The 17,169-nt window shown below is 39.4% G+C and overlaps 1 protein-coding gene across 7 annotated transcripts in view; it reads left to right on the plus strand.

Moving 5' to 3' along the window:
* Positions 1 to 9,216: 9,216 nt before the first annotated feature.
* Positions 9,217 to 17,169, plus strand: part of WFS1 (wolframin ER transmembrane glycoprotein) — a 59,013-nt gene continuing 51,060 nt past the window's right edge. For 3 of the 7 annotated variants that reach the window (XM_074229807.1, XM_074229811.1, XM_074229810.1), the window contains exons 1-2: positions 9,217 to 9,408; positions 16,844 to 17,044. In XM_074229807.1, the coding sequence (XP_074085908.1) occupies positions 16,849 to 17,044 (196 nt within the window). In that variant the 5' untranslated portion in view covers positions 9,217 to 9,408; positions 16,844 to 16,848. The other 4 variants (XM_074229808.1, XM_074229812.1, XM_074229809.1 and 1 more) reach the window with 2 other exon arrangements.

Here is a 17,169-nt window from a genome sequence, read left to right on the forward strand (position 1 = left end):
GAAAAACCCAGCAGATGTTACCATGTAGATCAGCTACATGAATTTCTGCCAGCATAGTTTTCTCAGACTGAAGGAAAGGCTGAAGGTTCACTAGAAATGGGAATGATACAGAGCAGCCAGTGAACTGTCAGAATTTTTACTGAGAAAGTCAATTGCGAGCAGTCCACTGAAATGAATGAAGTTGCTATCCAGGATTGACCAAAATTGTGAACAACTAAAGTCTTGCTTGTCTTGTGGATCTGCATTTGGAGTAACCTGCCTGAGTAGAACTTGCAATTTGCTTGAATGTACCTGCCTCTCAGCTGGGACCTGGGAAATTTATCCAATATTTACTCCCTACCTCCCAACCCACCTTTTCACTGACTAGTGAATTAGTTTGCTTACCATTTTCTAAGCTTTGTTTATTTGTGAATTTGTGCTTTTCTAATGAATTTGTCTCCAGATTAAATGACTATTAATGTATCTGAATAAGGTTTTCGAGGGAAGTGGTGTGTCTAGAGGATATATTTTTTGTGTGTACCATAGAAGTGGGGAGGGTGAACAATATCTACTGAAGCTAGGTAAAAGAAAAGATTTCTCCTCTAGTCTGAGGGTTATAAGTATACTAAATTACATCAATATTTAGCATAGATGACTCCACAAAATAACAAGGGGAAAAGACAGATATGAAACCATTAGATCAATTGCTTGGACCTTAATTTTTAAACAAGATATCTGTTTTAAATTCTCTGGTGACACAAAGGGAGTACAAGTATCCTTAGTACAACTCAAAATGCACACACACACACACACACACACACACACACACACACACACACACACAAATATACAAGCAAAGATGCAGAAAGATTACCAGATTTGGAGTCAGAAAACTAAAATGTCAGCTTTTCCACTATGCCTGTGAGGTTTCCTTTCTTTCCCTTCTCTGGGCCATAGTATCATCTTCCATATATTGATAAGTTTAATTAGATCATGTCAATTCCCTTCTAATACTAAACTTCCAAGATGCTTCCAAGATGATTTGGGTACAAACTAATTAAAATTCGAAGTAGTTCCATTTTCCCTTTGGCAAAAGAAAGAATTCTACCCCAACCTAACCAAATCATACTTCTTAGTTTGGCTTTTAAAGGCCTTGATGAGCTGATAGACAAACCCAGCAGATATATATTACCATGTATATCAGTTACTTGGATTGTTGGCTAGAATAATTTTCACAATAGGTAGAGCAATGACAATGAAGTCAAGAGAACCTGAGTTCAAATCTAGCCTCAGTTACTTGACTATTACTACCAGTGTGACCTTGAGCAAGTCACTTAACCCTGATTGCCTCGAATCCAGGGCCATCTCCAGTTGTCTTGATTCATATCTGGCCACTGGATCCAGATGGTTCTGGAGAAAAAAGTGAGGCTGGAGTCTTAGCACAGCCCCCCCTCCCCCAAATCCAATTCACGTGCTTGTCATGGTATCACCTCCCTGATGTCATGGTCTTCTTTGAGAATGAAAGACAAATATCCCCATCCAAGATTCTTTTCCACAGTCCTCTCTGAAATTTTCTCTACAGGTTCTAGGTCTGAAATCTTCCACTCTTCTCTGCAGAAGTCAAGACCCATTTTGAGTTCCACCATCAGATCTGGTCTGTCTAATACAGGTCACAATGATCTCCCCTCCTAAGACTCCTGTAATTCAATCTGTGCCACTAATTATATCATATACTAATTGTTCTCTCCCTTACCAGGATGTAAACTACTCAAAATCTTATACTTTTCTCCCTTCCACAGAACCCAGCCCTGGAGCTGATCACTCAATAAATAGATGTTTTATTTATTACATGGTTTTAATAGTCCTCCCAAGAGAGTTCAAATGACCGGAATAGCTCCCTTCCATGTTTGTTTAATACACAAAGGGACTGCTCAGAGCTATACCAAGGACATGCTGCAACTGGGGTTAAAGAAATGCAATTAAGGACTGAATCTCTGAGATTAAAGATGGCTGATGGCCATTCTTTTGTGGTAGAAAATAATTGGAAACAAAGATTTACAAAATAACTGAACTAATAGTGGTACACAGATGTTAGAGAATATTACTGTACTATAAAAATATGAATTCAGAGAATCTTGGGAAAACTTAAAGAAATTGACGTTTTGTAATAAGATTATAATATATAATAATAATAATAATATATCAGAACCAAGAAAAAATATAATTGACTATAAAAATTCCCTATTTATGAATGGGGAAAAATAAAAAAGAAATAAAACTATTTAAATTTTAATGACAAAGTTTGCTCCTGGAGAAGAGTTTTTTTGGGAAAATCTACCTCCCTCCCTTTTTTTGGAGAAATGAGGCTTTTTGGTTATAGAATGTTATATTTATGGTCCAAAATAATTAATGCATTGACTTGATTTACTGAATTATTTTTTCTTTCTGATTTATTTTTTGTTAAAAGGGAAAGTTCTCAAAGTGAGGAAAAGAGAAGGAAAAATTTGGAAAGGAGAATAATATAAAAAATAAAAATATCAATTTTTTTAAAATCTACTATAGATATTAGAAGTCCTACTTGGCCTTTATCCTGATCTCCATTCACCAAAAAAATCAATAAAAACTTATATTTACATAGTTTCTCAAGATCAGTTTTCAAATCTTTTCCCTACAATATCATAAGTACTTCAGCTATATTTTTTATTATTTTATAGATTTTATTTAGAGTTTTACAATTTTTCCCTTAATCTTACTTCCCTCCCTCCACCCCACCCCCCAGAAGGCAATTTGCCAGTCTTTACATTGCTTCCATGGTATACATTGAGTTTCCCTTTTCTCCCCCTCCCTGTCTCCATCCCACCCCCTCCCTTTTTCCCCTTTTAATACTTGAAAGGTAAGATTTTTTTTAAATTAACTGAGAGTGTGTTAGTTAACTTTAAGCCAAGTCTGATGAGAGGAAGATTCAGGTGTTTCTCATCTTCTCCCTTCTTCCCCTCTATTACCATATTATATTACCATATAGGTCTTTTATACATCTTAATGGAATGAGATTTACCTCATTCAATCCCCTCCCTCCTCCCATCTTCTTCCTGTGGCCCTTTTTAAGAAGGAAGTGTTTTTAAATCATTCTATCAGATATCTCTAGATCCATTTTTACAAATGGGGAAACAAGTTCACAGAGGGGAAAGTTACTGCTCCCATGATCACACTGCATTTGAACCCAAATCTTCTAACCAACGACAACATGAGACCTCCTTGGAATACATCATGTAAAGCTTAAAAAACCAATGGCAATATGAGAAATACATCAGCATGGGTTTTATCAAAAGAACCCTATTATCACAGGTTTGGTCCTTATTGGAACACAACCTCATACTGTTAAGACAAATACTGAAGTAAAACAAAGCATACAAATCTACCAGGAAACAGAAATGAGAAAACAACAGCCCCACTCCCCATTTTGGTTTCATTCTAGGAAACTCTGGAAAGACACCTAGACCAACATTACTTCATCAAGATAGCTCTCCAGGAAATCTAGACTGAGGTGATCCTTTACTGAACCCCAAGAGATTGCAGCTAGTCTAATTATGAACTGGCGACCCTATCAGTCCTTTATATTCCAGACAGCTGTGTGGCAAAGTAGATGAAAGCCCCAGGTCTGAAGTCAAGAAACAAGGATTCAAATTCAGCCTTGGATACTTACTAGCTATGTGACCTTGGGCAAGTCACTTAACCTTTGTCTACCTCAGTTTCCTCATTTGTAAAATAGGAATAATAATAGTATCTACTTCCTAGGGTTGATGTGAAGATCAAATGAGATAATATTCTTAAAGCATTTAGCACAGTGTCTATAATATCTGATACTATATAAGTACTAGCAAATGATAATGATCCTTATGGCTATATTATTATTTAGCAATTATTATTATTATTATCAATGTAAAATAACATTTTGCATTTATATAGTATTTTTAAGTTTTCAAAGTGTCTTGTACTTATCTGAGACTCACAACAATAATCCTTAGAATTGGGTGCTTATTGTTTACCAAATGAAGAAACTGTGGCTTAAAGATTAAAGAAACTGCACAGGATCACACAGCTATTAATGGTACCAAGAAGGAATTGAAGTATCTTCCTGACAGTGTCTAGCATTCTATCACCTGTGCTTTTCCTTCATTTTTCATTAAAGCTTCTCTAATTTCATAGCTAATAGAATGTTCTTTCCACTTTCCTATGCTATTATAAAGTTTAAAACAGAAGAATGGAGCCTAGTAGAAAAGTATTCTGGACTTAGAGTAGGTTCAAATTCTGTCTCAGATATTTAGTTGTTAGCTGTGCAAGCATAAGCAAATCACTTAACCTTTCAGATCCTCAAGGCCCTCAATGGTAAAATAGGAATAATGAATCACATGTCTACTACCTACTGAGTAAGTTCAAGATTGTGGGGAGCACAGAGCTTCACAAATCTTAAATTTTATAAACAGATAGATATTTAGATACAGACATATATAAACAAGTATATGTATATACTTATATATATAAATATATCCTATAAATATATAATATAGAGATATATATGTATAAATAAGTGCAAGATAATATTCAGGAAACTACCCAATCACTCAGCTTCTAGCAACTGAGAACCCGGAGGCTATGAAAGAATTGGGATTCTTTGGAGTATCTACTTTGTATTATTCATGTGGTTGTTGCTTTCTCCAACATAAAGTTCCATTTGTACCAATTATTGGGTTTTTTGTTTGTTTTTTTTTCCCCACAACTGAAAGTTCTTTAAGTGCTTAGTGAATCATCTCTTTCAGCAGGTAAATGTCATCATTCCCACCCACACTGATGAGTAAATGAAAGTACTCTCACATTATACAGGAAAAAAAATAGATTCCAACTGATTTGGGGAAGGATACCTGAAATAGCAACCAGCCAAGCTGATACACAGTCCCATGAGCTGTGACCACTCATCATCTGATCTTTGGTCTCAACAGATCTGCACTGTCTATGACTCACTAGCTGTGTGACCTTAACCAAGTAATTTGAATTCTCCAGGTCCTGGTTTCCTCATCTGTGAAATGTCTTAAATATACCTCATAAACCTGTGGGATGAAATGAAATCATATTTAAGTACTTTGTTAAAGTATACAAAGGCCTGGATTTAATTCCAGCTCTACCTTTACATTTCTCATAACAAACCGGAGAAGTAGATGGTTATTATTAATCCTATTTATGGAAGAAGAAATTGGGGCTTAAAGAAATTAAATGGCTTATCCATGGTCCCACAATTAGTGTCAGAAATGGGACTGGGATTAGTCTATAGATTTTTTTTCAACTTTCCCCAATACAATATGTTGTCTCTTTAAGTCTTTGCTTCATCTGAAAAATAAAGATGCCGGATTAAAAAATATCTCTTAGGAAATGCAAATTAAAGCATCTCTTAGGTACCACCTCTCACCTCTCATACTGGCCAATATGACCAGAAAGGACGATGCTCAATGTTGGAGGAGATGTGGGAAATCTGGGACACTTATGCATTGTTGGTGGAGCTGTGAACTCATCCAACCTTTCTGGAGAGCAATCTGAAATTATGCCCAAAGGGCAATGAAAATGTGCATACTCTTTGATCCAGCAATACCACTACTGGGTCTATACCCTGAAGAGATCATAAAAAAGGGTAAAAACATCACTTGTACAAAAATATTCATAGCAGCCCTGTTTGTGGTGGCAAAGAATTGGAAATTGAATGAATGTCCATCATTTGCGGAATGAACAAATTGTGGTATATGTATGTCATGGAACACTATTGCTCTATTAGAAACCAAGAGGGATGGGAATTCAGAGAAGCCTGGAAGGATTTGCAGGAACTGATGTTGAGTAAGATGAGCAGAAGAACACTGCATACCCTAACAGCAACATATGGGTGATGATCATCTTGATGAACTTGCTACTTTCATCAGCGCAACAATTAGGGACAATTTTAAGGTATCCGAGATGGAGAATACCATCTGTATCCAAAGAAAGAACTGTGACCAATGATTATTACCTTTAATTTAAAAAAAATGTTATTTAATTTTGCTATCTCACATTTTATTTTTTCCTTAAGGATTTAATTCCTCTTTCAACACATTCAATTTTGATCAATGTGTAACATGGAAACAACATAAAGACTATCAGACTGCCTTCTTTAGGGCGGGGGAAGCGAGATTGGGGGGAAAATTGTAAAATTCAAAAAAAAATTAAAAAATATCTCTTAGAATAATAGATTCAGAGTTTAAATGAACTTCAGAGACTAGTCAAACTCTCCTGTTTTATAAGAAGAGAAATGAAAGGCCCAGGGAATTTGATCTGGACAATTGATCTGTACACGTAATGACAGAGGTTGGGTATGAACTCAGAACAACCAATCTTTCAGGTCCTATACAACTCTAACACTTCTGATGATACTATTATCATTCTCAATATTCCAAGGAGACTGCCTTTCAAATGTTTAATCAATCAGTCAATCAATTAAAAAGGTATTAAGAGCTTGCTATGTCATTATGAAAAATATAGATAAATTTAAGGAATGATGATCTTGGTCTCAGGAAGGTTGCAATCTAGTTGAATTTTCACAATATTTAGAATACTTCAAATACTCTAGGAATTCATGATTTTAACATAGATCCAGTCTTTTTCTTATGAAGTCCTACATTGATTCATCATGCTATAGACATGGGGGTACTGAAGACTGTGGGGGTAGAATTCAGCACCATGCTGGAAACAGGTGAAGTATTATCCTGGAAATGATTATATCTACTTTCCAAGGCCTAAATTAGGAAAGCACAAAGGATCACATCACCTGTAGGCTAGTCACCTGGAAATTAATTCTTTGTCTATAGTTGCTCCTGAAACAAAGAGAATATACAAAATGGCTTCTGTCCTATGTGACTTTACTCCTCCAAGTGAGAGAAGCAGATTGGTGGAAAAGGGATAGAGTGTTAATCATCATATTTAAAAAAAATTAACAGAGCACTTATGAGATACTTGTGCCATGAAGATTATTATTTCAGGGAGTGAGTTGTATGAATCTTCACATTCTCAACAAAAATGAAACTAATAGGCAAAACGAAATTGCAGCTAAATGGAAGGATGGTAGACAGGTTCTTGTCGTTAAGGCAACTAAGAGAACTGACAGTTAATTTTATCATGCAACCAAAAGGCAAAAAGAAGCATTATTTTATTGGTGATTTAGCCATTTTGCATTGTAGTGTTCAAGACAGATATTTACAAAAATCAAAACTTAGGTATCCACATAAGTTGCAGAGGATATAGAGATTAAGAAATTCGGTGAAGAATTTGAAGATTCTCCAAATAAAATCAAAATACATGTTGATACTTGGTGATTTCAATGTAAAGGGAAGGACAGGGTGACAATAAATGTTAGAAAATACAATTAAGTGGGGCAGCTAGGTGGCATGGTGGATAGAGCACCAGCCCTGGAGTCAGGAGTACCTGAGTTCAAATCCAGTCTCAGACACTTAGTAATTAACTAGCTGTGTGGCCTGGGGCAAGCCACTTACCCCCATTGCCTTGCAAAAAGCTAAAAGCAAAAAACAAAAAAAAATACAATTAAGGGGTAAGAAAAGAGAGGCTAGGATGTTGGAGCATTCATAGAAGTCTCACATGTATCAATAACCATCTACCTATAGGAATAAAGACATATAAATCAAGATTTTTTCTTGGAAGATGCTGGACACAGCAAATACCATAACAAAAATTTTAATTCATCAGATTTTTGTAGGAAATAGCATTACTATCGTGGAAGTCATTCATGAATCAGCTGCATAAATGAATCAGTCCACTGAATCCTTTAAGACAACTATCAAAACCCATTGCAAACAATAATGAAGGGAAAAGTGAGAGCCGACCTATCTAAATGTTGAAGCCAAAAATGGAAAATGGGTGGAATGGATTATAACTGTTAAGAAGTTTAAACTATATAAATTAAGTGCTATAATGAGAAGACCCAAAGAGCTCAGTTGCCTCAGTCTACAAAGACTTGACTTCCTTGTGGAGCAGAGCAATATAGTAGTCAAGGGCTACACAGGAATAGAATTGAAGTTGTTTATAAAATCTAACAGAGAAAGAAGTTGAAGAAAGCTTGAGGAGGTCTCGAACTAATCAAAGTCAACTCAAGGGGTGGCTAGATGGTGAAGTGGATAGAGCATTAGCCCTGGAGTCAGGAGTACCTGGGTTCAAATCCGGCCTCAGGCAGGCCACTTAACCCCATTGCCTTGCAAAAAAATAAATAAAATCAACTCAAGAACATTTAAGGATGAAATTGGAAAACTAACCAATGGTCCAAAACCAGTTAAAGATCTACAAAGATTTTTATAACAAAAACTTTTCACTATTGAGAAAAGTTGAGGTATTATGTTTGGATTATGATCTCATAATCCTAGAAGTAAATATAAATGACTGAAGAAAACAACCGTGGGCCAAGTGACAGACAAAAGTGAGGTGGCGATCCTGTCTGTATCATTTAATAGCTGAGGAGCTATGGGCAAGGTCACTTCCCCTTTCTGGGATCTGGTTTTCTCCTCTGTAAAAAGAAGATAATAATGCTCAATCTAACCCATTATTTGTGGTTTTTGTGTGATTTGTCGGTCTTAAAGCTCTGTAGCCATAACCCTTTTTTTCTGAGTTTTCTATCCTACAGGCCCACAAGTTTTGCAGCAATCTCCAGTCTCTAGTGTCAGGAGCAAAATACTGCCGAACTTGACAGTGGTGATCAGGAAGGAGAGGGTGAGGGAGGGGAAGCGGCGGGGATGAAGAGGGGGAGGAGGGAGGAAGGGGGAAGTACAGAGAAAGGCTGAGAGGAAAGGAGGGGAGGGAGGGAGGGAGGAGGAGAAACCATGGCTGCGGGAGATGGAGCCTTCGGCCCGGCTCCCCCTGCAGTCGGCGCGGCACGGGGAGCGGCCTCGGGGGCGGCGGGGCAGCCCGCATTACCGCGGACTGGCGGCTCGCCCTCGGGGGCCTCTCTGCGGGGCGGGGCGGGGCGGGGCGGGGCATCTCTGGGGCCAATCCAGGCCTCGGAAGCGGCGTGGAGGGCGGAGCCACGAGAGCCGGGGCAGCCAATCAGAAACTTTTTCCCCCGCGCTGACTCGAGCTTCCTGAGCTCTCCGGTTCCCCGGGCGCTGAGTGGCGGAGGCGGAGGGAGGAGGGCGGGGCTTACCCTGACGGACGGGGGGCCGGGCCTCTGGCGGCGCGGCGCCCTGTTGCCCCTTCTCGGAGTGGCCGGCTGAGGCGGGGCAGGGCGGGGCCGCGGGAGCGCCCGTATAGATTGTGCCGCTCGCCGCCCCGCCGGCCAGTCCTCGCGCTGCCGGGGCGCCGCTTCCTCGGGGTCCTCGCGGGCGGCGGGGCCGCCTCCTCCGGCCGCGCTGGGTGAGTCCGCCCGGTGGGGAAGGCAGGGCGGGTCGGGGAACAGCAACCGCCCGGGGCCTGCCCTCGGGAGGAGCCGGCACCCCGGGACCTTGTAGATGCGCCCCTCTCTCCATCCGCGCTCGAGGGCCTCTTTGAAAACTATGTCCGAAAACTTGGCCTTGGAGGCCCGCGGGGAGGGGCTGCGACTGACGGCTGCAGTCAAGTGCAAGGGCTTTCCTCCACCCCTCAGCGCCCTTGACCTCTGACCTGTGTAGCCCATGAGGGAGTGGGCGCAGGGGGCAGCCAAGGCAGTGGTGCCGCCGCCTGGAAGTCGGGGGGCCAGGCTGTGTGTGACCTGGTCATCCTGCTGACCCCCTGGCCGGGACCCACATCCCTGGAGGAGAACGTGGGGACCTAGCACCCCCTCCCACTCGGACCCAGCTCGGGTAAGGTAGGAAGGCCACAGGAAGATGGTTTGGCTCCAGCGTACAAAAACTCTCAGAAAAAAACTGAACAGGAGAGAGAAAACCCCGGCAATACCACATTCTTCCCATGCTTGTCAGATGTTGTGATCTTCCAAAAAAAAAAAAAAAGACAAAAATGAAGTTTGGTGGCCCTTGGAAAGGAAGGGTAGAGAATAGAAAGCTAGAAAACAGGCAACTGCCATTTTAGTGGCCATTTGGAGAGTGGAAAAGCATAGGAGCAGGACCCTAAGGTAGATTCAGCCTCTCCCCAAACTTTCTAGAAGCTCTCAGCTTCATATCAGGGTCTTCCCATTATTCATTATTTCCAAAATTGTGGAGCTTGCTTTGGATATTTTTGTTTGTATCTACTCTCAGATTTTATGTTCCAGGAGGGCAGGATCTGTCTTTTGTTCGGTGCTTTATAAAAGTTCATAAGTGCTTTTAAAAATGGTTGTTGAATGGATGCTGAATGTTCCAAAGTGAAGAAGAATAATAAACACCCTAGCTAGCTTCCCTATCTGTAAAATGAAGGAATTCTTCCCTGTTGGCTAGAATTTAACAGACTGAATCCTATAAACAGTAGTTGAGGAGGTTATATTTTATCTCCAGTCTCCTTTCTTTTAAGACATCTCCTCCTCCAGCATTTTAAACTCAATCTGGTGAATGTAGTATTGCCAGTTTTTTCTCTCTACATTTTCTCTATCTCCTTTTCAGTTTTTTTCTGAGAGTGGTAAGCTGAAGCTAAACTATTTTTCTGTTGCCTTCCTACCTAACTTAACTAATGGGTTGGGCCTCAGAAGAGAAAATATGCTCAACAGAAAACATGATTCTATTCCTGCTTTGTCAGTGATGGTTTAGGGTTTCATCCGTTGACTTTTTCCATGATAAAGCTTTTGCTTTGTTGGGGGAAGGGGGAGTAAGAGGTTATCAGTATGCAGTGAGAAGCCCTGCTTTTGGACTCAAAGTACTTGGCTTCTTACTCCATCTCTGCCACTGGCTACCTCTATTAACCTGAACAAATCATTTTATCACTATGGGCCTAAGTTTCTGATGATCTCTACAGCTCCTTTTATCTCTAAATTTGTTTCTTTGATCAGAAAATCCTAATTTATCAATATATGATCTCTTTTGAGCTGCTCCTGTGATTCATAGAATCATAGCCTTTACAGAGGAAACAGACCCCTAGAGGTTTAAGTAGCTTGCTTGAGGTCATATCATTAGGAAATAGTAGAGTCCAAGCTATAAAATCAGTCCTCTGATTGAAAATCAGTGTTTTCTTTTGTTTTTCCCCCTTTCTTCCACAATACCTCTATTATTTCAAGTACTCTTGACTTTTTACCAGATTAGGATAGCTAGGTTCCTCCTCTGTAAAATGAGGGGATAGCACTAGATGAGCTTGAAAGCTTTCCTGATCTTGAATTCCAAGGATTTCATATTTGGTTCCCTGAATAAATTCCATTTGATTTAACTGGCCTGGCCTGGTCCCTGCTTTCACTCTTAATACTTGAGGGCAAAAATAAGCAACTCTGGATTGACCAAGGACTTTGTAACCTTTTCTTAGAAACATGTCAGAGACCAGAGCACAAATCCAGTATCCTGTTAATAGGAAGGATCCTCTGAATTTACAAAATAGACTGCCACAGGGGTTCTCTTCTATCCCTTGACCACTATGCTTTGCCATGTTTGTGATATAGAAAAATTGATAACTTAAATCAATTATATTATATTCCAAAATATGACATATTTTGATTATTATCTCTGGGAAAGGAAGGTCTTAAAATCCATGACATAATCTTTGAGAATGTATCGACCATAGCTAGTATCCTGAAGAATGTTTTTTTTTTATTATACTTGGATGCCTGTTGGTTTTCTTGGAAAGATTTTCACTCCTTTGCCTCTCTCTTGACTAGTACCAACCCATCAAGGAGGTGACGCTATGATATATGCACATGAATTGGATTTGATTTGGGGGTACTGTGCTAAGTCACCAGCCTCACTTTGTTCTCTGGAATCACCTGGGTCCAGTGGCCAGATGTGAATCAGAATAAATGGAGATGGCCCTAGATGTCAGACAAAGTGATGTGCCCAAAGTCACACTGCTAGTAAGGGTCAAGTGTCTAAGGTCAGATTTGAACTCAGGTCCTCCTGACTTCAGATCCAGAGCTATATCCACTGTACCCCCTAGCTTATCGGTTATCTGTGCCTCGGGTTAGAGTTGTTTTTGGCCAGGATTTCTGTGATATCCCAGGTTTATCAAGTAAGACAGAGTGAACTGACCAACCTCCACCAAATGTCGAAAGTGTTCGGCTACCTCTCTTGCTAGATTATGTTCAGGAATGCATTAATTGCCCACACTCTAGAACCTAGGGTTAGCAGCATTTATTTTGTTATTGTTGTTGTTCTTCCCCATTTAAGAGAAGGTAGACATGAGGAAATTAATCACAAATAAGAACTTGAATAAAAATCGAAATCAAAAAAAAAAATCAAAAAGTTCCTTGAGGGCAGGGACCATCTCTTTATCCCATGTGATATTAATAAACTTTTATTAATTGAACTCAATTTCCTATCCCTCCATTCACTTTCCTGAATCAATGATGGTGATGATGATGATGATGATGATAACAAACGTAACAGAGCTTTAAAGTTTGCAAAGTTTTTTTTTTCCCAGATAATCTCTCTCTGGAGGACAATTTGGTGGGGGCAGTGGGTAGAACACTGAACTTTTAGTAGAAGACTCCTGAGTTGAAATCTGGCCTCAGATACTTCTAACTGTGTGACTGAGCAAGTCACCCAACCCTGTTTGCTTCACTTCCCTCATCTGTAGAAATGAGCTAGAGAAGGAAATGGTAGACCACTCCAGTATTCATGCTCAGAAAACTCCAAATAGGGTCAGGAAAGATCAGGCACCACTTGAAACCAAACTCAGTAACGAATTTTTCCTGATCCTCACAATAATCCTGAAATGTAAGTACTTGTTATTATCTACCTCAGGTCCTCCTGACTTCAGAGCCAGTGCTTTATCCACTGTACCACCTAGCTTATTGGTTATCAGGTTAAGGATGTCTTTGGCCAGGATTTTTGTGATATATGAGAGAGTTGACTTACTCAAAATCATATACCTAGTAAGTGTTTGTTGTGGGATTCTAACTATTCTTGACTCTGAATCTAGCTCATTATGGGAATGCATTCCCTGCCTGTTCTTAGATGAGAGTTCTAGAATTGGAAGGAATGTTAGAAACCATATAGTCCAACCCCATTTTTTCACAGTTGAGGAAATTTTGACTGAAGAAAAGTGACTTTTCAAGGGTCATACAGATGGTCAGTGTCAGAGGTAGGATTTGAACTTGGGTCTTTTGAATTCAGTTCACTTTAATTGTTTCTTTTAGTGTGATTCAGGGTGCTTCCCAGTCCTCTCAATGGAAGGTTTTCTTCCAGATTTTTCTAGAGTAATTGAATTGGCTCTCTTCTATATTCCATCATACTGTAACTTTTAATACACTTAACTATAAACATGGTCTTTTTCTCTGCTCATACTCTTTTACACCACAATGATTCAACTATTTAATTTTTAAAAACCAATAATTTGATTGTGCCATAATATTTCAGTCAATGCACTAAGCTTAACATAGAATAAAAATATAAATAAGAAACAGAATGGGAAGGCCCTGGTAATGTATTTGGGGGTTAACACAAGCACACTTTTTTTTTGAATTTGTTGTTTTGTGCAAGTCAATTAACCTCTCTCTCTCTGCCTCATTTTCTTCATCTACCTCCTAGCATTATGAGAATCAAATAAGGCAATATTTGTAAAATTCTTTCGATGATATCTGACACAGAGTAAATGTTATAAAAATGAATGATTGTTGTTATTATTATTTTGTTTGTACCATTACTGTTCTCTCTAATTCATTTTTCACATCTTAAAAAGTTATATTCATGCTCTGTTACTCAGTTTCCCCTCTACAAAATAAGGGATTTCGACCAAATCAGAAGTTCTTAGCCTTACCGGATTGGTGTAGATTTTCCAGTTTAGATGGAACGTGCTAAGGAAACGAATGAGAAATAAGGTTGAATGAATAGATTGGCACCAGATTATAGGGAGGACTAGTGAGTTCACATTTTAGGCATTAGTCATTAAAGGACCATGCCTGGTTTTTGAGTAAGGGAGTTTATCAAATTTGGAGATTTTTCTGTTTTTAAAATCCTGAATGTGTCTCCATGAACACTCTCACTAATACAAATTTATGTGTACTCCTGCCTTGTGATGATCTTGGTATCCCAAGGCCCACAGGATTGTGGGGGTTGATACTGAGGAATATGAAGGGTGAGCAACCTCAAGCCATCTTTGGATATGAATAGATCAGATAAGCATATATACAGGAGTTGTTAGGATTCCACTGATGGATGTTCATTAGTTATTCTCTAGCTGTTGCTATGTGTGGTTCCCTTTGCCTTCCCTGAGTGAAGGTATAATTGGCCTGTATTAGGGAGTGAGGTGGAAAGAGTATAGTACTGTTGTTGTTTAGTTGCATCCAACTTTTCATGACCTCCTTTGGGGTTTTTTGGGCAAAGGTAATGGTTTGTCATCTCCTTCTCCAGCTCCATTTACAGATGAGGAAACTGAGGCAAACAAGGCTAATTGACTTGCCCAGGGTCACACAGCTAGTAGGTATCTGAGGCTGGATTTGAACCCAGAAAGTTGAGTCTTCATGACTCCAGGCCCAGGGGGTCTGTCCTCTGAGAGATCGTAGGAAGATTATATTGGTAAATGGTTATGGTTGTTGTATTTTAAAGAGACTAGAGAGGTCTTCTGCTTCAGGAATTTTTAACCTTTTATGTGTTATTGACCTCTCTTTGGGGCAGTCTGGTGAAGCTTTTGAACCCTTTCTAAGAATTATGTTTTAAATTTGTAAAGCAAAATATATAGGAATCCTCCTTTGTCCTATGTACTTCTAAGAGATAAGATAAATAACCCATAGACCCAGCCTTAGGGAGCACATATTCAAGGAGTGCTGGCTTCCCAGGGCATTTCAAAACTTATTGTCTTCTTTATAAGTGAAATTACCATTCTGATGATCATTTCTGCCCTTTTAGAAAAATAATTTTCTTTCGTCTGGATGTTGCGTATAGTTTAAAATTGTACTAAAAGCTTCCTTTCTGCCAGATTAGACCAGGAGCTGTTCCCCTCCTTGAGACACTGACTCCTTCCACCATATTTGCACACCCCATTGTCTGTCCCCAAGAGACATTATGTTCCAGTAGAAAGTGTTGAATTTGGAAAGAGGACCCACAGAGGTCAGTCCCTGGCTGTGTCGCAAGGAATTTACACAAATTATGGTCTTGGGGTTGACCAGGTCCTGATAGGAGGTAGATTTGCTTCAGAGTCCCAGACTTGGACCCAGATCTTCCTGCCTCCAAAGCTGGTCTTGGACCCACAGAATTATGCTAACCTTTTCAGTTTATAAATGAGTGAGAGGAAGTAAAGCATGCAAGTTCACAAATTAAAGAGTAGGACCCCCAATCTAATGATTTCATGTGAAATCATACTATCTTTGGTCAAGCCTATGAACAAGGACCAGTTATCTTTGCTTGAGTGGGCAATGCCAGTGTACCACTGCCATGCTCATTGCTTATTTTTTGTCTTCTAAACAGCTGGGTGTGAGTTTTTTGAAATTCTCTGGTTAGTAAATATAGTTCAACATTGATTCCTGCAGAAGTTGTTTCTGCATGTGGAGGACATTTTTCCAGGACTTTAATCCATTTAAAATTTGTGACTAGCTTCTTCCCTCAGGGACTAGGTTTGACCTCCAGGGCCTACATTCCTGATGGTGCCTTTAAAAAAAAATATTTCTGTGTATACATGAGTAATTTATCATCATTATTGCTGTTGATTGTAGTAATGTTTTCTAAGATTAAATGAGCTTAATTGCAAGGTGGTCCCACAGAAGAGAACAGATTTGAATGAAGGATGATTCCTATTGGAAGTTGCAAAGACACTTATGGAAATAGGGAATTGAGGATCATTTTCAGGGCTTTATATATTATGGTGGAAACTTCTCATCAGAGACAGTGGGTTAACTCCATTGTGGCAATACAGTAGAGTACGAGAATGTACTGGAGATGTAGAAATCAGCCAGTGTCCAATCCTGTCTAGCTCTTACCTTCTGGGTGACCTTGTATCAGGGTGTGGTATAAAGAGCCTTGGATTTAAGAGAAGAGCTCACTTTGGTTCTTGGCTCTGATACTTAGCTGTGTGACCAAAGACAAGCCATCCAACCTCCCTGGACCTCAGTTTCCTCCATTATAAAATGAGGTGCCTTCCAGCCCAGGATCCTTAGTGATCAATGTTGTCTTCATAAAGAATATGGATGAGCATGTCACCCCACCCCCATTCAAGAGACTCCAGTGATTTCCTAATTAAATATAAAATCTCTTCTTGGCTCTTAAATTCATTTATAACCTAGCCCCTTTTTAACTTTCTGGTCTTTTTATACATTACTCCTCGTTCCATATTTGACAATCTAGCTACACTGGCATTCTTACACATGACATTCCCTTTACAGAGTCTCCATCCCTGGAATGTTCCCCTCTTCACATCTACCTCAGCTCAAATCCCACATTCTGCAAGAGGCCTTTCCTGGTCCCTTTCCCTCCAAGATGACCACCCATTTACACAATCTATATTTTGTCTATACACAGTTATTTTTTTCTTTCCATTAGAATGTGAGATCCTTGAAGTTGGAGAATAATTTTGTCTTTACTACATCTCCAGCATGTAGCACATAGTAAATATTTAATAAAACCTTGTTGACTCACTGATCTAGTGTAAGATGCTAAGATCTCAAATTCAATTTTCTTTGTATTTTGTAAATGAATTACTTGGATTGCCATGGATGTAATATGTTTGTGGATTTGGGGGGGATTCCAAATAGCATAAGAAATTTGAGAGACTTTGATTTTATCCTACTTAGACACTTGTTTGTTTGTTTCAGATAGTATGGAGCCACCGAGTCCGTCTCACCTCCAGGCACAACTTGGACGGTCCCAGCTCAATGCAGCTACGTCTTCACAGCCAAGAGAAGAGGCTAAAGATGAGCAGCCTGGGCCTGCATCAGGAAGTGGTGCATCTCCATCACCTTCGGCTGCTCCAGCTGCCAGGTCTACCACTAGCCAGGAGAGAGGAGAGAAAAATGGTAAGAATAAATAGAAAACTACTACTGAGCTGGTATTTTTTTGTTTTAAGCTTATTTTTTTTTACTCAGAAATTTTCTCTTCTTTCCCTTATGAAAATGTACTTATTTTTAATGACATTATAGGA

The sequence above is a fragment of the Macrotis lagotis genome, chromosome 3, assembly GCF_037893015.1.
Source record: "Macrotis lagotis isolate mMagLag1 chromosome 3, bilby.v1.9.chrom.fasta, whole genome shotgun sequence".
NCBI lineage: Eukaryota > Metazoa > Chordata > Mammalia > Peramelemorphia > Peramelidae > Macrotis > Macrotis lagotis.